We start from the raw sequence: 20,943 nt of genomic DNA on the forward strand, positions 1-20,943 counted from the left end.
TGGTCGATCAGACTTTTCTTTACATTCCGCCCTACAATTTTTTCCACTAATTAAAAAGTATTCAAATCCACATAAACATAAATTCAACAGACTGTAGTAAACAGATAAATGGAGGCAGAAGATGTCTTTCAGTCATCGATGCTCACATTCAGCGACACACAGGAGCTCTTTTAAGCTGGCTACCATTTCATTCACAACACCTGTCCCATCAACCAGGAATCAGAAATACTTAAATAATCCCAGGGCGAAATTACTTTTATTATATTACTCCATCTGTAATAGAGTGACTATAGGACCAGTTTGATAGAGCACAATTTTATACTATATATATTTAGGGGGTCCCCGCTCCACCTCGCCATCAGTTTGGGGGTCCTTGACCTGGAAAACGTTGGACACCCTGATTTAGAGGGAAACAAGCAAACCAACATGGCGGTGCCCGTAACATTCAGGAGGTTTGCTGAGAGTCAGGCGAAGAAGGCAGCCTTTGCTGAATGTGGATATGACAAACTATAGTCTAATCAGGGCTTACAGCCGCAGTAAACAACAACAGGAGTTGATGTTTATCACACTGCTAAGCAGAATCATCACGGTAGGGAAGCTAGTATTTTTATGAATTCTGATTACGGAGAATGACTGTAAGGAGATGATGCGGTCTGCTCATGCATTCTTTGTTACAGAGCCAGAACTGAACCGTGCCGAGCCCTACTGATGAATTAGTACCATGTTAGCGCAGTTTGGTTCTGTCTGGCGCGGTCCGGTTGTTTTTTGCTTCATTATCTCAGTTACCGTGCTCTGACCGATCTCCATACGGCTTTATAAAGGGTAGTGTTAATGGGGTAGTAAGTTCCTGATAGTTATGAGCGCTGCCATTTTTGTTTGTTTGTCCCGCTTTGAGAGTTGTAGTATCATGGATCTCTGATGAGAGGTGAGGAACCGTGCTGACGTGATGTGTAAATGGTCGTAAGAACCGAGCTCGGCACGATTAACTGATCCAAGTTCGGTCAGAACTCAGCACAGATCAGTTTCAGATCGGTAGTTCCAAAAAAAGAAAGTTAAAAACAATCCACTGGACTTTGTTTCCAGGTTTGAAGACGTTTCGCTTCCAACGCAAGAAGCTTTTTAAATTCAAAATGTCCGAAGTAACATGGCGGCATGGCTGTCATTAGCCAACCCTGGGCCCATTAGGTGGGTACAGAGGAAAGACAGACGGGGGTTAAAGGTCACCCCTCGATGTCCTCAGAGCTTTCGGCGGGTTAGGGGCTCTCACCACAGCGCAGGGAGCGGAGTGCAGTGAACAGGCGTTACAAAGATGTTGTGGAAGTCGTAGTGAAAGAGGCCGGCGCTGGTGAGCGAAGCCTGCTGGTCCTCCTCCTGCAGAGGGGTGGGGCTCGAGCTCCGAGGGCTTCCATAATCCAGACGGCAGCTCATCTGCAAGGAAGGTGGCACACAGTTTACCGTCAGGTCGATTACGTTAGGATCAGAGTATCTGATGGACTGAGGAAGTAGAACTAGTGTCTGAGCTGGACCAGTTCTGATTTGATGCAAGTGCAAAAAAAAAAGGACTGAAATAAATTATTATTTCACAAAGATAAAAGATTAAAAAATAAATCCCAGAGTCCCCTGAGTCTAAATATTCCCATTAATCTAGAAAAAATCCAGATTTTAAACTAGAGCTGAAAGATGGTGTAATAGACCTTTAGTTTCCTGACCCTAAAGCTGCAGTCAGAGGCCAACTTCAGCGCCGTTTGTCTATCGTGGAAGAGCAGCCCAGGCATGCTATCTAATGCTAATGCTCCTTTTGAATATTTTTGTATTTGCGTAAATATTGCATATTCTAGAAACGAAAAAAAGCAATACACTTGAACAACATTTCGAACTTTACTGTATGGACGGATGCTAACAGCTTGGAGTCAGGTTGGTCTATACATGATCTAAAATGGCAGCCAGAGGAGCAGATACAGCTGATATTTGCTAAAGTTAAGTTAAATGATGAAAACTGCCTCAGCGTTACTGACAGCTTGGTCGTTGCTATGGTAACAATTAAATTCAGTTTATCTCTATAGCGCCAATTCACAACATATCATCTAAAGGCGCTGAAAACTACAGTTCACTAGATCATACTAAGGAAAACCAGTTGATTGGATTGATTCATTGACTAGAATGCAAGCCCTCACACTAAGCATGCTTGTAGCGACAGTGGAGAGAAAAACTCCCTTTTAACAGGAAGAAACCTCCAGCAGAACCAGACTCGGTGTGAGCGGCCATCTGCCGAGGCCGACTGGGGTTCAAGGAGACGGAAGCAGAAAATAGAGAAGAGTTTTTTTTGTGCATCTAATTAGTTTTAAGTCTAAAGGTGAAAATAATGATTTCCCTGGTAGAAAAAAAAGGGGGGGGGAGGGTGATTCGAGAATAACTTTGCCTTTTCTCAGATTTCTGTCTTTTCTTGGGAAAATATTTCCCATTTTCAGATGTAATTTATGTATTTATTTTAATTTCTCCATATCAGCTTCTCTTCACTTCTGGGGGCGGGCAAAGACATTTTTATTGGCCGATAGCTGGACGGCAACAAAACCATTTTATTGGCAAGAGTGAGCGTTTGGAAGAGAATTTGATCTGAGAAACAATTTGAAAACTGTGAAATTAACATTTAATTTGAAAAAGAATTTTGAAGAAAAAATATAAGTGTAGAAAAAAATCTGAGTAAAGTTCCTCTAAACCTTTATTTGATTAAAAGATTTTTCAGATTTAAATTTCAGTTTACAGAAAATAATGTTGCCTTCAATAGTAATGGAACAAAATTCACTCCATAGATTTTCATTTAGCTGCACAGATTCTGCAGAAAAAAAGCCAACAAACCAGTTGAACCGAAAGAGAACCTGGTGGTTTGAAGCTGGTCCCAGAAAAAAAAAAAAACATCTGTGAACCAGGAGCGCATTTAGAGGCCTGAATAATCGAGCTCACCTCAGACTCGCGGTGCTTTTTCTTTGTCATCTCCTTTACGTCTTCATCCAAGTCGGGTAAAAACTACAAACCAGGGACAGAAATCATCAGTCAGATTCAAAAAACACGGTTCTACTCAGATATACATAACTTCAGGAGTACAAATCACAAAATTGGGGCATTTTTGATCATTTAAAATCAGCCATTTTATTTTAAACAGGAGATTAATATGTAGCTGTTTTCTGTGGTGTCAAAAGTACACACATTAGTTACTTAAGTAGAAGCATAGATACTGCAATTTAAAAACACTCAAAAAGTAAAAGTGAAAAAGTATGTACTCCAAAAACGTCTTAGGGCCGGATTTATCAAAGGTTTGCGTGTATAAAAACGTGAGCTATTTCACTGCGCACGCTAAAAAATGTACAAACTGATCTATCAACAGCGTGCTAAAAGGATGTAGTCTTTAAAACGTGCTAAATAGCGCCTCTTATCCATTTAGTACTTTTTCTGCAATGAATATGCAATATGGGGCGTTTACACGCAAAAGTGCGTCTTGTGGGAGGAGAACATGTAAATATATTAATTTAGCACTCGCAAAGTGATTTATCAAACCTGAAAGCAATTTTGCTAACGGTATCTGACTCTATATTTAACACCTTTCAAAAGAAGGTGCAAATGGTCTGTATGCGTAATTGCGCACACATGGCAGCGGTTATTGTCGCAAGAAGGAGACATGGAAATGAAGCAAGGAGACGCAGAGAACGCATTTTTTCACTCCGTGTGAATATTTTTGGAATGAACGAGGAAACGATCATCAAAACATATCGTTTATCCAGCATTGCCATTCTGGAGCTGTTGGGGGAACTCCGGATGGATTTGGAGCCAGGCACAAGGAGGACCCACGCAATACCAGATATCACAAAACTCCTTGCAGCATTGCACTTTTTTGCATCTGGGATCTCCCAATCTCGTTTTTCAGAAGTGCTGTCCGACGTTCTAAATGCCATGTCGCCCTGACGCCCTACCGGAGAGAACCCGGACCTCCCCCTTGCGCCTGTGGAGCAACATGCCAATGCTGCGGGGATGTGCAAGCGCAGTCATCTTATCCACAGTCACTTCTTGTGAGCCATTTGTGGTATGAGCATTTTTCTACAGGCCGATACAAAACACCTGTTTTTTTTGTTTTTGTTTTTTTTTTTTTACTGCAGTGAAGTAGAAATTCAGCCACATACCACCTTAGGGAATAAAGGTTGCCAAAGTTTATATATATAATTTTTTTTTTTTTTTGGAGGGGGTGGGGGTGTCACTGTAAGATTAAACTTTCTTAATGCACTAGTTTGCACAAACTACAAACTACTTTTCCGCAAACCACAAAACGCGCAAAACCATCATTTAAATAGGGCGTCTCCAACAGTTTTGCACCTGCCACCAGTTACGCAATCACTCTTGTTAAATCACCCGCAAACCATGGTTCAGCCCCTCGCGCAAAATTCCAGTTTGCGAGCGCAAATTACTGCACGCAAAATTGGATCTTGATAAATCCGGCCCTTAAAGTATAAGCAAACCTTTGAAAAAAAAAATGAAAAAAAGAAAACAGCCAGATGCCACTACATGAATTGAAAGCTCATTTTTTCGACTATGGAATTTTGCGAAGGTTAAAAATTAGTGTAATTGGATGAGCCATAAAACGCAAACATTGGTTAGCTAAAGGAAATCATCAGAAGCAAGCAGGTGTTCTTCAAACTGCAAACGTGAATTGTCTATGCCATGCTACAATGTTGGATTCAGAAAAAGATGTTGAAATGTCGTAAAGTTCGGACACAGGCAAGAGCGAATCGGGAGATGGAGACCAACAAGACCTCATTCAAACCTCACCTCACCTCATTCAAACTGAATAAATCTTAAGCTGTTGCATCGAACCAAACCATTAGGAAACCATCTCCTGTTGACATAGAGTCTGCCAGCAGCTGAATATCTTTGTTCTCAGTTTTCCCAGCCATTCTGTTGCATATTAAACGGCTCAATTTGGACCAAGACGCAGCTATTGTGTTGATTATAAAGTAACAAATCTGCCAAAAGTCCAAACACCCTGTAAATTCTTATTTGAGCAGTTTTATTTAAAACACGTGCATGTAAAATATGTTTTGAATTGTCTATGTGTGCAGATGCAATACTATGAGGCCCCAAATATCACAATACTCCTCTGTGCTCATGGAGCACAGATAGATTCTCTCATACGGGTGGTGGAACCAACCTGAGAAAGTCACCTGCATGCGAGTGGATACTTTTCAGGAAATCCTGCTTCATGTGAAAATAGTACAATATTTTCCTCCTATATAGTCAAAAAATTTAGCTTTCAATTCATACAGTGGCATCTGGCTGTTTTTTAAAGGTTACTTTATACTTTAAGCAGTTATTGGAACACATACTTTTTCACGTTTACTTGAGTAAAGTGGTCTAGTTGATACTTCAACTTTTACCAGAGTGTTTTTAAACTGCAGTATCTATACTTTTACTCAAGTACCAAATGTGTGTACTTTTGACACCCCTTCAAGCTCTGCTAATTGGCTGGATATAGATGTTGTGCTTCTTGACCTCACAGAGGGATGGGGGGACTATTTGTAAGTGATCAAAAACGGTAACTTACCCTATAAAGACATTTAAATATGATTTCCATACGACTATAAAGGAAGCACTGATGAACATCTGTTAGATATTTTTTTAGGGGGAACAGGAGGTGAAAGTCAAAGGCTATTTTCGCACTGCAGGCCTTAATGTTCCGTTTCGATTTTTTGTGAAATCAGATTTTTCTGCGTTGCTGTTCACATTTCCAAATATATGTGACTTCTATGTGATCACCTGTGTGAACGGCATTCATATGACTTCAAGCGTCCTGCATGCGCAGTAGAGGACGCCATGACACCACAAGCCAGCGTGCTTCACGTTTACAGAAGTAAACATGGATGGTAGTGCTGGAGAACATCTAGCCATCTTTCCCAACCTTACAGGGAAACATTTATTTTTATTTTTATTTTATTTTTTTTTTACAATGGCCCCTTGATTTTACATTATTACAGCATGTTCTACTCACCCATATAATTTTGGGTCATTTGGAGCCGTTCTGAAGACATTCCGTTAGGTTATATCCAAGTAACGTCTTCCTATGGGCAACGACATGTAGGCGAATCACTGTCCCCCAGAAATCCGCGGTCATATTTTTTATATTTATATATTTTTTTAAAACAAAGCGGAGTGTGTATGATGTCATCCGCGCGCCGGACTGGAGTTGTGACAGGCAGCCCGGGTCACAGGCGGCTACGCAAGCTAAGTGCATGCAGCAAGTTAGCAGAAGGAGACGTGATAAAACTAATAAATTATCCATTAGGTAACAATCGGTTCAGTGTGTGCAAGTAAGTAAGTAAAACTAGCTGCAGTTCAGCGGACAGGATGAAGGAATGGTAGCCAGCGCATGAGGATGACTTTATACACACTCCGCTTTGTTTAAAAAAAATATATAAATACAAAAAATATAACCGCGGATGTCTGGGGGACAGTGGCTGCGTCTCAATTCGCAGGCTGCGACATATTATGAATGCTGGCGTACCATAAAGAATAAATTATGAACAGTTTAGTTTGTGCCTTCAAGTCGTCGCCCATAGGAAGACATTACTTGCATATAACCTAACGGAATATCTTCAGAACGGCTAAAATCAAGCGCCCAATGTAAAATAAAAAATGGTGTTCCACTTTAAAAACACAATGTGATGGTTAACATGAATACTGCTCTCTGCATTATCAGCCATTTTTGTAGTTCTTCTTGCCACTTCTTCATAGCAAGACCCAGAATAGTGACCATTATCGGCTATTAATGGCGTTCAGGTCGGATGAATGCCACCTGGCTGTTCAGACACAGGTCACATTTGAAAAGATCAGATTCATATCGGATTAAGGACCACATAGCCAATCTGGGTCAGATTGTAAAAAAAAAATCAGATCTGTGTTGTTCAGACTGTCATGAAAAGATCAGATCCAGGTCGCATATGGGCTAAAGAATGGGATTTTGGTCACTTCAGGCTTTAGTGTGAACGCAGCCAAAGTGAACTAGTGTTTAGAGACAGACAGGCTGCTTACAATGGCAACATCTGCCTTCCTCTTCCTCTGTCGCCCTGGGTTGTCTTTAGGAGCTCCTTCAGCAGCAGACTTTGGTTCCTTCTCTTCCCTGTGAAACAAAAACACGTCAGATTTTAAACCTCAGGTGTCAAACGGAACCAGGTGGAAGAAGCAGGTTAAACCGGCAGCCGAGGTCCCAAATGAAGAGTCCCGGTGACACAAGGCCACAGGTTAGCCGGAGAGCTAAGGCTGCAACTTTCCCAGGTCATTCATGGAAACCAAAGAGTCACACTCACTGTTGTCCCCGCATTATCCTCGCACGCGCCTCGGAAAGCTTCAGAGCAAACCTGTGGCGGGAAAATAACAACAGGTTAGGAGGAATTTTAAGAGGAAAAACACATTTTGATTTAAAGAAAAAGTCCCAACCCCCCACGCTCTGCTCCCTCCTTCCGACAAAGCTAAACCGAACCAGGCGCGGGTAAAACAAAAAACTACAGTAGACAGGAAATTTCCTGCCGAGCGAACCGAACGGAACCGGAACCCATCAGAACCTACAAAACCGGACACGGAGAGTTTAAGCTTTATTTCACTTTCTGCTCCAACTTTCGGACATCTCAACAGGCCGACACTTTACCTCAGGCTTCCTGCCTGTGAAGTTCACTCTTCTTCGGCTCAGGTGTTCAAAGGTGGTCTCGTGGCAGCGGTTAGGACTCCTCCGCCGCTTTTGTTCTGGTCCAGCCTGCTGCTCCGGCTCGCGCCTCAGAACAGATGAGTCGGAGTTCTGTGACGTCACCCGCGGGAGTTCATTTAAATTGGCGCTAAACCTCCTCCCGCGCCGCTCTGATTTTCGCTCCGTTTTTCGTCGCGTGGTGAATCCGAACCACTCGGACGTTACATCCTCACAGATATTATTTTTAACTTTTCAAAAAGAGGTTAAAAAAAAGTTTAAGTTTTGCTTTTTCGTCGGTGAAGCAGGAGGGGTGTCTGCTGCGGTGACAGCTGCAGGGGGCGGGGCATCCGCCACGGCCTGATACCGCGTGGCTTCCCTGTCAGATGTAAACAAAGCCCCGGCCTTTTAAAATAAACCACGAAATAAGAACCAAAACGTTGGTTATTTGTTATAATTTGGTGTATTTGGTTTCTGTCGGTGTTGAACGTTGCTGTCGCCCACTTGACACGCAGGTGACAGCTTTCATTTTAACCACAAACTCGCGGAAACGCAATCTGGGCAACTTTTGCCGCTCTGCTAGTTTCTCATACGTCAGTGATGCCGCCATATTAGGGAGGGCAAGTGAAACCAATTAGAACCGTTAACGTGGCTCAGTTTATGTGGATTTAATGTCTAATTTCAAAGTTCAATTCAACAATATGATTTATTTAACCTTCAACACGCTTCTTGGTTCATTTTAACGGAGTATAAATCGTGTTAACTTTCCTTGAACATATTGTCAAACCAGGGGGTTTAGGTTCAATCCAGAAACATGTTTGCGATTCTCATCTTAGATTTTCAATTAATCTTTTAAATTTCAGCTCTCATATTTTGCCAATAATCTATTCATCTTTAGGATAAAGGATATTTCTTTTTTTTAATGTAACAAAACCCAAAACTCATTCATGTATTTTTCCTTTGAAAATATTTACATGGAAAAGATCGCAGGGAAGTCATATTTAAATGTAATATCATTCCGGCTTAAACATTTATATAAATGTACTCTTTAACAGATGATATTGTCCCAAAATTTAAAACATTACTATTAAAAAAAAAAAAATTCTGTCTTAAAATCTGTTTTTTTTTTTTCATTATCTTCTGCAGGTCAGTTAGTTATATGTCAGCTTGAACACCTAAATTTGGTCAATCATATATCAACTGTCATCTGTCAATCAAATTTTTTTGGTCATAGCATCTTGATTCGTATGTTGCAGCTAATATGCGCAACGGTTGAAATAAGAATCTTCGCAGAGTAGTGGTGACCGTTACAGGTGTATAGTTGGAGAGTGAATTGTGCCTGTTTCTCAATTCACAAGAACATGAGTACAGACTCATGTCCTCGGCAAGTATGTTCTTGAGAAGAACGCAGGAAAGTGTGGACATCACACGCTTGGCTCGTCTGGAGCTGCATTTCACCTCCTGTTATTAATAATCTCTAGATAATAATACATTATTACTTTTTTCATTTATTGGGGGAATAATAATGAACACAGTCAGATAAACATAAATTAAATGAACATTTTACCAAATAAAACAAAAATATCGCCATCAGAGCCAGCGGTCCTTCATACTGCAGACAGGCTAACTTTAGCCCTGGCTACTGTTAGCTTCGGAGGTCCGCTGGTTACCAACTGGTCCTCTCAACTTCAGAATTTTTTTTTCAAATTATGCATTAAATCTGTAAATGGGCCATATAGTGATGTTTAAAAGTATAATGTCCTCGTCTCAAATGATCTTAAAAAGTACTTTTATTAGACAACAGCAACATAAAAGAGAACTTTTAACTTAAGTCTCTAAGCTTTGTGAGCGCTCCCTTGAAAGGAAAGGGAGGAGACTCATCCACGACCTCCGACACAAAACTCTCCTCCTCTTGCATGTTTCCTCTGTCCATAGCGTTCCTTGACAGTGTTGTTTCTACGTCGCCAATTTAGTGCCCCTTAGCAAAAAGTAGTTTATTCAAATATACTAAAAGTGCACTAATTTCATACTTAAAATCAGGCACTTAGAGTTTACGTATTCTAAACTATATTTCATATACTTAACAATAGTAGGCCTATAGTCAAGTACACTTGACTATACTATTGTTTACTTTATTGTTACTAAAGTACACTTTAAGTATACTTTAGTAAACTTGAAAATGTCCCAATTTAGTTCGAAGAAGTATTACTTCAGTAATACTTCAAGTACACTTAAAGTTGGTATACTTTCTAAACTTATACTTAAGTATTCTTAATAGAATTTACTTCAAGTATACTACTTTTTGCTAAGAAGCTACTTGCTCCCAACGGAATTTTCCATTGGGAACCTGCTAGCACTAAGTTGCTTACTTATTAGCAAGATGCTTCCGACAAACCGAACACAACCAATTTTGTTTGCAAACCTTCCAGCACAGCAATTCCGCCCCCTTGATAAACGACCAATAACATTCACTTATTCACTCGTGTAAAGTCGTGCACCACTCTGAAGAATTCAGAAATGTACCGTTTGGAACGACCGCTTTGCTACGACTTCAAGTTAATTTACCACTAAAAAAGTAATTTTACATAAAAATGTGTTACATAAGATACATTTTCCTGGAGCTAAAATCCAACCAACTTCGAAGAGTTTAGGCTGAAAAATGTAAATCTATTGATGGGCTGCATCACATGACCATGTGATCTACTGAATCCTTCTTAGAGTTAGAGGTATAAATATCATATATATATATATATATATATATATATATATATATATATATATATATATATATATATATATATATATATATATATATATATATATATATATATATATATATTTTATAACACATTGAAATACCTGTTTAATGGTTTATTCTGCTTTTTAAATTTTGCCCCTTTTGGACATTCATGCATTGGCTGTATTAAACTCAACCCTGCAGGCCCAGTGATCATTAACCCACATGTATTTATTTACAGCTTTTTAATGCATTCAATGGGAAATAAAAACAACTGAAGCCTTTCTGAACAAAATTATTAAAAAACCAAGTTAAAAGTTTGAGTTTCTGATTGATTTTTGTCTTTGAACCTTGCTCAGTCACGTGATACTCACTCCAGTGAAAGAGAAAATCACCTTTCATTCACCCCAGCAGCCGTGTGGTACCACTAAAAGAAACAAAATGAAGTTTCAGAAACTTTTTGGGTCCCTGAAATCCGTCGTTATTGGAATGATTCATGTCAAAGCTTTGCCAGGTAAATTCTATTTTTTATAACCTTTTTTTATTCTCCATGGAGCAGGACTGGCTACTGCTGCAGGATTCCTGAAAGATATAACTGGTTTACCATTAGACTCTTAACAAATCTGCCATCTTTTTTCTGAAGTAGTTTGATCCAGTATTAGAGTAGTAGGATGCAATGAAGCGATCACAGAAAAGTAATAATTCTGGCAAAAAAAAGTACAGTTTGTCTAAATATTTGTCAAGTATTACTCTGAATCTATGGGGTAAGATAACTGTCAAAAATGTGTGCATAGGGGCATGCGGGTGGTGCAGTGGTTAACGCGCACAACCCGTGTACTGAGGCCTCAAATTTCGACCCAGGATTGAATCCAACCTGTGATCCTTGGCTGCATGCCTCTCCCTCTCTCTCATACCCCCTTTCCTTTCAGCCTACTGTCGAAGAAACGAGCCACTAGTGCCACAAAAACTCAACAAAAAAAAAAAGAAAAATGTGTGCATAGGTGTCTGAATTTGTAAATATCAGTCAATGAACATGAATAAACTTAAGATTTGTATTTGTCTCTTGTTTTTTAGCTCCTACATACCTGTGACTTCCAAAGATTTATCATTGAGAATTCAAGGTTATAAGTTTCAAAGCCAGGTTATAAAGCTCTAAAAAGTATTAGTCAAAAATCAATGGGTATGGATATTAGGGGTGGGTATCGCCAAAGAAGTCACGATTCGATTCGAATCACGACTCACAGGCCACGATGCGATTCTATCACGATGCATCACGATACTTGAATTATTGCAGTGCATTGCAATATTTTGTCCTCCATGTTTTGTTTTGGAATGACTCGGCACAGTATCCCGCGGCCGGAAATGCTTGTGACACAAGGCAGCGTGCGTCAACACATTTGCAGCGACATCTACTGGACTGGAAGTGGTATTACACTTGTTTTTGGCTGATGTTCGCCAACCATTCATGCAATTTTATTTATTAATTTTTTTAAATTAATAATCGATTCTTGGCATCAAGTATGGCATCATACTATAAATTTGTGAGTTCTATTCATGAATGTTTAATTCATACTCCTGAATTTGTGATTTGAATTGTCAAATTTGTGTTTTGTTCTCGGAGGATGAGGAGAGCCCGCCTGCCCCCGCCCATCCTCACAACCTTCTACAGAAGCACCATAGAGAGCGTTCTGACCAGCTGTCTCTCTCTGTGGTGTGGAGGCTGCAGAGCTTCTGACTGGAAGAATGTGAGGAGGGTGGTGAGGACAGCGGAAGGAATCATTGGGGCTCCTCTTCCCTCCATTAAGGACATTTCATCACAGCGCTGTGTGTCCCGAGCCCGTAATATCATCAAAGACCCCTCACACCCCCACCATGGACTGTTCTCCCTGCTGCCCTCTGGAAAGAGGTTCCGCAGCATCCGCTGCAGATCCACCAGGTTGTGCAACAGCTTCTTCCCCACTGCCATCAGACTGTTGAACCTTTGATCCACAATCCGAACTCTGCACCTATTGCACATTATCGGGCATCAAATGCTGCTGAACTTTTAACTTTTAGCCCTTTAAATTGTTCATCTCATTGTATTTTTCAATAACGCATTTTTTGCACAAATGCCATTTTGCACTGAACCACTGCAACTTGCACACTGTCTCTTATCCTCTGCACTGTTCACACTTTGACCACTGCTGCACTTTTTGTATTTTTCTATAACTCGTGCCATTGTGAAATATCAATGCAACGTTCATAAGCTGTATGTAACGCAATTTCGTTCTGTATGCACCCTGTGCATACAAAATGACAAATAAAGAAGTCTAAGTCTAAGTCTAAATTAAGGATTTGTACTTTATAATTTTTGATTCGTACTCTTGAATATGGTATTTGAACTGTCAATTTTGTGATTTGTACTTTTTAATTTTTTAATGCATACTTTTACAATAGCATATTGTATCCTTATATTTGTGATAGGTACTTGGAATTTGAAGTATCCTAAATTTGAAGACTGTGATTCTTATGTTCAAATTTGTGATTTGTACTCATGAAATCATGACTTATAGTCATGAATTTGTGATTCATTCTTATACAACATGTACAGATGAAACATCTGATATATGAGTATCAAAAAAGGAAGAAAATCAATTCCTAAATTTGTTCAACTTTCATTGATGTTTACAAAGTCAGACACATTGGCATTTGTTTTTTTATTGTCAGGCATCTTACGCCATAGCGTTCTTTCTTGTGTGTCCCAGGTACTCCTCTGGGTTGTCTGAATATGCCGCAGATCATTAAAGAAGCGTGCCATGAGGCAGAGGTCTACCTGGATGCAGGCATCGTAAGTTTCTACATATCACGTAAGCACAGTTGAGATCTTCCCTCTCAAAAGAGGAATCACAGCTTGTAAATGCCTCTTTCAGGATGGCTTGATCGTTGAAAACATGCACGATGTCCCCTACTCGTTCAGCGTGGGCCCTGAGGTGTGTGCCTGTATGGCAGCGGTCTGCTCTGCTGTCAGAGGTGTCTGCCCCACCCTGCCTCTGGGAGTTCAGATCCTGTCCTCTGCTAACCAGCAAGCACTGGCTGTGGCTTTAGCTTCAGGTTCTACTATTCATCAGTTTATTGTCCAATGTCTCATTTCACACTGCACACATTTTGTCCTAATCCACTGCAAAAGTGTAAATATCAGTAAGTACATTTTTCATCTAATTATGTGTATTTGGTCTTGATTTAAACCAGTAAGTAAAAAAAATTGCCAGTGGAATAAAGGGATTTACATTTAGATTAAGAAAAGCTAACTCCATTAACTAATTTCAAGCACGTAATAATGTTTACACTATAAAAACTGATAATTCAATTGAGTTTTTTTATATAGCGCCAATTTATAACACATGTAATCTCAAAAAAATTCACAGAAACAATTCAACCAGATCCTCCAGTCAGATTGGTTCAGTTTTCTATCTAAGGAAAACCAGCTGATTGATTCTTAAGCAATCCCTCACACTGAGCATACTTGTAGCGACAGTGGAGAGAAAAACTCCCTTTTAACAGGAAGAAACCTCCAGCAGACCCAGCCTCAGTGTGAGCGGCCATCTGCTGAGGCTGACTGGGGTTCAAGGTGATAGAAGTAGACAAGTTCAAAAATTTGATCCGCTGATTAAATGAATATTTTTGCAACTAAAAGAAGAAAATCTATATTATGCTAAGGAAATAAAATACAATGTTTGTGTTTGCTTTCTTTCTTTTAATCCTCTTATACTAATGATAGATTGTCCTCCCTATTTGCTCGAGGGAAAAATACATTTAGTTCAAAAAAATTGTCCTACTTAGATATAATTTTTGCAGTGGAACATCTAGTTCATCATCCTCACCACTTTCACAGCTAAATGTGTCCAACATGTCTACCAATCTTACATCTAGAGCCATAAAGTCTTTTTAATCTTGCTTTGAGTTCAGCCTACTAATCAAGAGCAGATTCTCTGAGATTATTAATCCTAATTTGAAAAGATATTAGGTAAAAATTCTAGCAAAAATCTACCTTAGTAGTCAGAATGTTGGGGAGACATGTTGTTTTAAGAATATATATCATGATTTCAAGAGGTCTAATCGAATTGCAGTGGCCTTAGTGACCTTATTTAGATATTATTGCAGATTATTGCTCTCATTTTGACCAGAATCTTTTCAATAGATGAATAATAATCTTCCAGAATCCTCTCCTGCTTAGTCTTTTAATTTTAAAAACTAAATAAAAAAATTTTTTTTTGGCTAGATCTAAGATTGAAAGACATGGTTAGATGGGCAGTTTCTGCAGTGTTGATGTTTGTTTTTTAGGTCTGGACTTCATCAGGGCAGAGGGGTTTGTCTTTTCTCACGTGGCCGATGAGGGTCTGCTGAATGCCTGCGCCGGGGACCTTTTGAGGTATCGCAAGCAGATTGGAGCAGACGATGTGCAGATCTTTACCGACATCAAAAAGAAGCACAGGTGAGGCGACTGGCTGTTCAGATCCAGTTAACTCTGCCTGGCAAAATGCTTCTGTTAATAAAAAAACTAAAATGATAAAAATTGCTTTGTTTTCAGCCCCTTTGGGCTGGAGCGCAAAGCGCCACCAACAGCCTTCAGACGTCACTTTAGTTTGTTGACAGAGTCCACTTCTCTGCCATTTATGGAATGACAAATGAAAGCTGCCTGGATAGGTTAGGTTAAGGTTGGGTTGGTTATGGTTAGGACTTGGGTAAGATTAAGTTAAGTTACCGTAAGTTAAGTTAAGTTAAGTTAGGTTGGGTTAAGTTAAGTTGGGTTAGGTTAAGTACCGTTAGGGTTAGGTTAGGTTGGGAGTTTTTACTCGTAAACTGGGTAAGACTCTTATGAGTCGTTTTCGTCCAATCAGAGACATGCTATACAATCAATATTGCACTGTCATCTCAAGGCACTTTACAATTCACAAGATCATACATTCAGATTGATTCAAAGTTTTCTATCTAATTGCATGGACTCATTGACTTGAAGACAATCCCTCACACTAAGCATGCTTGTAGCGACAGTGGAGAGGAAAAACTCCCTTTTAACAGGAAGAAACCTCCTGCAGAACCAGGCTCAGTGTGAGCGGCCATCTGCTGAGGCTGATTGGGGTTCAAGGAGACAGAAGCAGAGATACAAAAGGCAACTGTTAAAGGCGGCCCATCCAGGAAACACACAGCCAGGCAGGCGGGCTCTGAGCCAGCTCCAATGCCAGAGGATGAAGAGAGCACATCCAGTTAGTCACAGTCAGAAAAACAGGACTACATTGAAAAACAGGCCGATCTCCAACATCTATAAACAAAGGTGTTGATGGCAGCAGCACAGCTGATATTTCTCTCAGTGTTAAAAAATTATTTGAGAAAAAACTTGTTTTAGAAGCAGTAAAGCCTCCTCCTTTACCAGAAGCACAACTTCAGCGTCACCCTCTGGGCCCTGCAGGGACACAGGGGTTGAGAGCAAGTACACTAATTTTAATGCTTTTTTTTTATTTTTTAGGATCGGTTTGTGCAGTGTTTTCCTGTACAGTAAGTCTTGCGTTCGTCTGGACAAACTCATCTCACTGCGTGTGTCTGTCTCCAGTTCCCATGCTCTGACCTCTGATGTGACTATAGAGGAAATGGCCCGAGCCGCTGAATTCTTCCTGTCAGATGGACTCATCATCACTGGAGCGGCAACCGGAGACCAGGCTGACCCATGTGAGCTCAGAGGTACTGATGCACTTTGTCAGCAACCAGCATGTTTCTGAGGAACCATGTTTCCCTGGTTAGTTAGACAGAGCAAAGCTTTAAATGTTTATTTATATCAGGCGTTGTTAGAAGCTCTGTCCAGCAGGGGGCAGTGTTGTATTAAAGGAAACAACATTTGTGCTGCTGCTCCCTCTCTGCTCTAGAAGAGGCTTTTGATGTCATGTGGAGGTATAATCCATTGTTTACCATTGAAATGTAGTGATCACCCTTTTTTTTAACACAGTTTCTGGTTTCTTTGTGTCTGGCAAAGTTACCATGTATTTCACTGGGTCTGATTTTATTTTAAATCACTTTGATACATAAACGTTCATGTTTTTAATATTTTAAAATAGTATAGAAAGCAAACTATTATCGACATCAATGCTTTACAGAAGGGTGTAGCCAAAATAGGGTTCAGGACCAGTTGATCAGGGCCACTGGAAGAACAGTTGGTGCTTTAAAACTTTTTTGGGATTTTTTGGACAAAAGTTCTATGAGCCTATAGGCCTGTTTAACATACAATGACAATTAATAGTATATAGATTGAGATTCACTACATGATTTTCAGTATTTCACTTCAGTGCATTCAACCAGGATCTGTATCACACAGACAGGCTATTAATAAACTTCACCATTAGTATTGCAGCGATACCGACACCAATATCGGACTAAAATCGATTGATAAATTGAATAGATTTATTTAAAATTAAATAATTACTTCTCTTTATATTTATTAATTAATAAAGGAAGTAATTTTAATATATATCATAAACATATATTTTAATGTGCATTTTATAGGTGATCTCCTGTCTGTTTTATGGTCACAGCCTGAAATGTTTGGTAGTTAAAGTATAAAACAGCCTTATTGTGGTTTAGTCGATGCCTTTATTGACCGATACTGCTGAAAAGTCTTAAATTTGTCAGCTGTTTAAATGTTGACCCATTATTATTGATCCAAGGAAAAGTAGAGATTGGGGTCTTCAATCGATTGTTTAATTGATTGAATTATTTAAAGTTGACGTTTAAATCGCTTTGCCTTAAAACTGTCCCTGAAACCTTTTCAACTCCTTTCAAACAAATGTTGCACAAGGAAATTTTTTTATGCTTCTTAGCTATAAATGTTTCTCCAGATGGTCACTGATAGTGAAATGTGGACCATGCTCCCCACCCAGAAACACTCTGCCATCTAATTTTAGCAAAGAGTTCAACTAATACTGTAAGCGACGATCCAGACGCTGAGCAGCTGCATAGCTGAGAGCTGAAATACAGAACAGGACACTCACTGGTGGTTATGTTCCTCAGAGACACAGACACACTCATGTGAACTGTAAGACCCAGACAGGATGATGGTGACCCTGTCAGCGTACAGCTCAGCCTTCACCCTGTCCAAAGTTCACTTGGGCTGATCAGCCTTCTCTTATCTCACGTTTCATGAAGGCAAATCTCTTCTAGAAAACAGGAACATCGACCTGATGATGACAGAATCTGCTGTTTTTGCTCCACTTCCACTACACACGTCATGTTCGTGTTTTAGATTTTATTATTTTATCTAAAAACTGAAAATTAATGGAAAAACTGTCAAAACCTGTATATATAGTGGAGGAAACTTTGATACTCTGACAGTAGATCTATTCAATTCGGTTTATTTCTATAGCGCCAATTCACAACACATGTCATCTCAAGGCACTTTACAGTTCAACCAGATCATCCAATCAGATTGATTCAAAGTTTTCTATCTAAGGAAAACCAGTTGATTGCATTGAGTAATTCACTTTCAGGCAAGTCCTCACATTAAACATCCCTGTAGCGACAGTGGAGAGGAAAAACTCCCTTTTAAAAAGAGGAAACCTCCAGCAGAACCAGGCTCAGTGTGAGTGACCATCTGCTGAGGCCAACTGGGGTTCAAGGAGACAGAAGCAGAGATACAAAAAGCAGCTGTAAAAGGCGTCCCCGTCCAGGAAACACAGAGACAGGCAGACGAGCTCCAAGCCAGCTCCCATGTCAGAGGACGAAGAAAGCACATCCAGCCAGTCACAGTCAGAGAAACAGGACTACACTGAAAAACAGGCTGATCTAGAACGTCTATAAACAAAGGTGTTGATGGCAGCAGCACAGCTGATATTTCTCTCCAGGATGGAGTCACAGCCAAACAGGAACAGACTAGATGAAGCTACTATGAGAAAAAGCAGAGAGAGCAGAATGTTAGAGATTGAACTAACAGATTCTGCAGAGTGGGAGAATAGAGATAGAATGAAGCAGAATGATGAAAAGGGGTCCCTATGTCCTCCAGCAGTCTAAGCCTATAGCAGCATAACTATAGAGATAGCTCAGGATCACTTCACTTCAAAAAGTGAACTAAGAGTAAGAAAACATTTACTTTCAATAAGTCGATATTACTTGATTTGAGCAGGTATGAAAAAATTATCTACTGATGAAATAAGATTTTACGCTTAAAATAAGTTAAAAGCACCTCCTCTATCCTATTTAAAGTTCAGTTCCTTGTAAAAACCTGATAGACAATAATTTAAATTTGTGTTTCTGCCTGAGAATGACTTTTTTCCCCTTTATATGATAATTAGATACGATGCATTTTCATCGTTTAAACAGCCATCCCTGCATCCTCTGCCTCACCACACTAATGTCTGAGGTTTTCCATCTTTTAAGCTTTGTAATATTACAAGTTTTACACTTTTCTAGATCCAGAAACTTTCCTCAAACCCTAAACAGGAAACAGGGACAAACAGAATCTACAGGATTTTTTTATAATCAGTGCAAATCCTGATAATTCAGAGCAGGTCAATGTTCACATCTGACTGAATAAATGAATGAATAATCTTCCTGCTGGACTTTGCAGATGTCTCCCAGTCTGTGAAGATCCCAGTCCTCGTCGGTTCAGGAGTGACGTATGACAACGTTGAACGTTTCCTCGCCGCCGATGGAATGATCGTTGGATCTCATTTCAAGCACAGCGGCCACTGGGCCAACGCCCTGGATCCAGACAGGGTGAAGAGGTTCATGGCAAAGATGCGTCTCCTTCGAAAGGAGCAGAGATAGTTTCCTGTAATCAGGCAGTAGCTGCTGCTGTTTGAGATAAAGGCCGATTGGATCACTTCCAGTCTGCTTCTATTCTAGTCTGATCAGACCACAGCGCCTTCTTCCCCGTGGTTTTTGTTTCTCCTAAATAGCTTCTGGATAACTAAACATGAGATTTCTATGAACCCTCCACAAGGTTTATGGTTTTTCTATTCTTCTATGGAGCTAAAGTAAGACCATAAAGAGTTTCCAAAAACAAATTTTAAGAGAAAAATGAAAGGTAAAAAGATACATTTTTGAAACAAAAAAAAAATCCTCCGAAGCTTAAAATGGAAAAAAATAATAATAATAACAATAAATAATAAAACTGAAACTTCAATAAAAAAGAAACTGAAAAAATATAACTATATAATAAAAAGGAAAGTCAGAAATTATTTGACAGTTAAAATAAAAAAGTAGAATAAGATGTGAAAATTAAAATAAAAGATGGAATTGTCATTTTTAAAGTAAAAAAAGAAACCAATGGAAATGGTTGGAAATTTAAATAAAACAGAAACTGAAAAAAAATATTTAGAAAATTAGAAAAAAATTAGAAAACTTTGACAATCAAATAAAAGAAACTAAAAAAATATTAAAAGAGTTAAATAAAATAAACGGAAAAAGGAATTCAAACCTAAAACAGAATATTTTGTCCAGTCACCAAAGCCACCAGTAATCGTTCCACCCTGTCATCTAAGCCCCGCCCCCACACTGAGGTATCAGATGTTTAAAACTGTAAGAAACACCTGAAAATAAAATGTGAATCTGAAAAGTAGTTTTAAACATTTCTTTTTATTTACATATATACACATTTTAATTTATTTTGGTTTTCATTTTTAAATTGATCAAGTTTCTAAACTTTTGTTTTAAGTTTCAAATCTTTTTAGTTTCAAAATACTTTTCAGTTTATAAAAATGTTTTTGAACAAACTTTATGGCCCTAATGTAGCTCCATAGCCTGCAGGTTAGTTACCATGGGCCATTTGCTCTCATCATGCACACATGTGATCAGGTTTTTATAACAATAATAGACCAGGAGTTGAAAAGTATAAAAGCATTTATTCCTTTAAATGATCTTTCTTTTATGAAAATTTCACAGTTTAATACAAACACAACACAGCAAGCGAGAACCACACACTGCAAACATGAGGGATCAGAAACAGGTTTTACCTAGTTACAGTGTAAAAGCAACAGCTCAGATGATACACACACAATAAATCCATAATCACACGGGTCAAAAAACATGGCTGCTGTAACATTAATAAAAAGATTAGCTCTGACTGCATTTTTTGGAGGCTGAGGGCCCTCTCACACATTGAGTATTTAGTCAGCGTATGCCTGACATCGAAAAATCTCCTAAAACGCTGGCATACGCTGAACTTTCTATGTATTTTTTCAATTTTGGGCGTATAGATAGAGTATCCATAATGAGTCCAGAGCGTATGTTCAATGACAGCCTAACTTATGCATAACGCACGGCAGCGTAATGTCCATTAACTGACACAAGCCAGTGTCCTGAGGGGGCAGCAAATCAACTGGAGGCGCCCAGTCTACATAAAAATATGTCTTTGATCGCAGTATTAACATAGCTGCTGTTTACCAGCCGCCAAAAGAAAAAAAGAAAACGAAAGAAAGAAGGTTTGCAGTGGGAGCAAATTCAGCATCATGTCTTCTAGGGGTGGAAC

At 39.3% G+C, this 20,943-nt stretch overlaps 2 protein-coding genes across 2 annotated transcripts in view; one reads left to right on the forward strand and one right to left on the reverse strand.

Annotated features, from left to right (window-relative positions):
* ccne1 (cyclin E1) overlaps nucleotides 1-8,020 on the reverse strand; it is a 20,329-nt gene extending 12,309 nt beyond the window's left edge. The window contains exons 1-5 of the mRNA XM_038270859.1: nucleotides 7,685-8,020; nucleotides 7,347-7,397; nucleotides 7,072-7,159; nucleotides 2,962-3,024; nucleotides 1,268-1,428 (exon numbers count right to left, since the gene is read on the reverse strand). Coding sequence (XP_038126787.1) covers nucleotides 1,268-1,428; nucleotides 2,962-3,024; nucleotides 7,072-7,159; nucleotides 7,347-7,360 — 326 coding nt within the window. The 5' untranslated portion in view covers nucleotides 7,361-7,397; nucleotides 7,685-8,020. The remainder of the gene's footprint in view (nucleotides 1-1,267; nucleotides 1,429-2,961; nucleotides 3,025-7,071; nucleotides 7,160-7,346; nucleotides 7,398-7,684) is intronic.
* Nucleotides 8,021-10,823: 2,803 nt separating this feature from the next.
* Nucleotides 10,824-19,302, forward strand: zgc:162297 (uncharacterized protein LOC555865 homolog). Its single transcript, XM_038270861.1, has 6 exons — nucleotides 10,824-10,968; nucleotides 13,199-13,281; nucleotides 13,364-13,544; nucleotides 14,775-14,925; nucleotides 16,042-16,169; nucleotides 19,042-19,302. Exons 1-6 carry the CDS (start codon nucleotides 10,896-10,898, stop codon nucleotides 19,239-19,241), a joined length of 816 nt encoding a protein of 271 aa, XP_038126789.1. The 5' UTR covers nucleotides 10,824-10,895; the 3' UTR covers nucleotides 19,242-19,302.
* The last annotated feature ends 1,641 nt before the right edge of the window (nucleotides 19,303-20,943 follow it).

Source organism: Cyprinodon tularosa, unplaced genomic scaffold (assembly GCF_016077235.1).
Source record: "Cyprinodon tularosa strain WSP-4 unplaced genomic scaffold, ASM1607723v1 ctg78, whole genome shotgun sequence".
NCBI classification, from domain to species: domain Eukaryota; kingdom Metazoa; phylum Chordata; class Actinopteri; order Cyprinodontiformes; family Cyprinodontidae; genus Cyprinodon; species Cyprinodon tularosa.

Bases quoted from the DNA above. Each gene is read 5' to 3' on its own strand.
- zgc:162297 (XM_038270861.1), top strand. From the start codon at position 10,896: ATGAAGTTTCAGAAACTTTTTGGGTCCCTGAAATCCGTCGTTATTGGA. The intron at 13,282-13,363 runs GTAAGTTTCTAC...TGCCTCTTTCAG, and splicing joins TCTACCTGGATGCAGGCATC to GATGGCTTGATCGTTGAAAA. The intron at 14,926-16,041 runs GTGAGGCGACTG...GTCTGTCTCCAG, and splicing joins GACATCAAAAAGAAGCACAG to TTCCCATGCTCTGACCTCTG.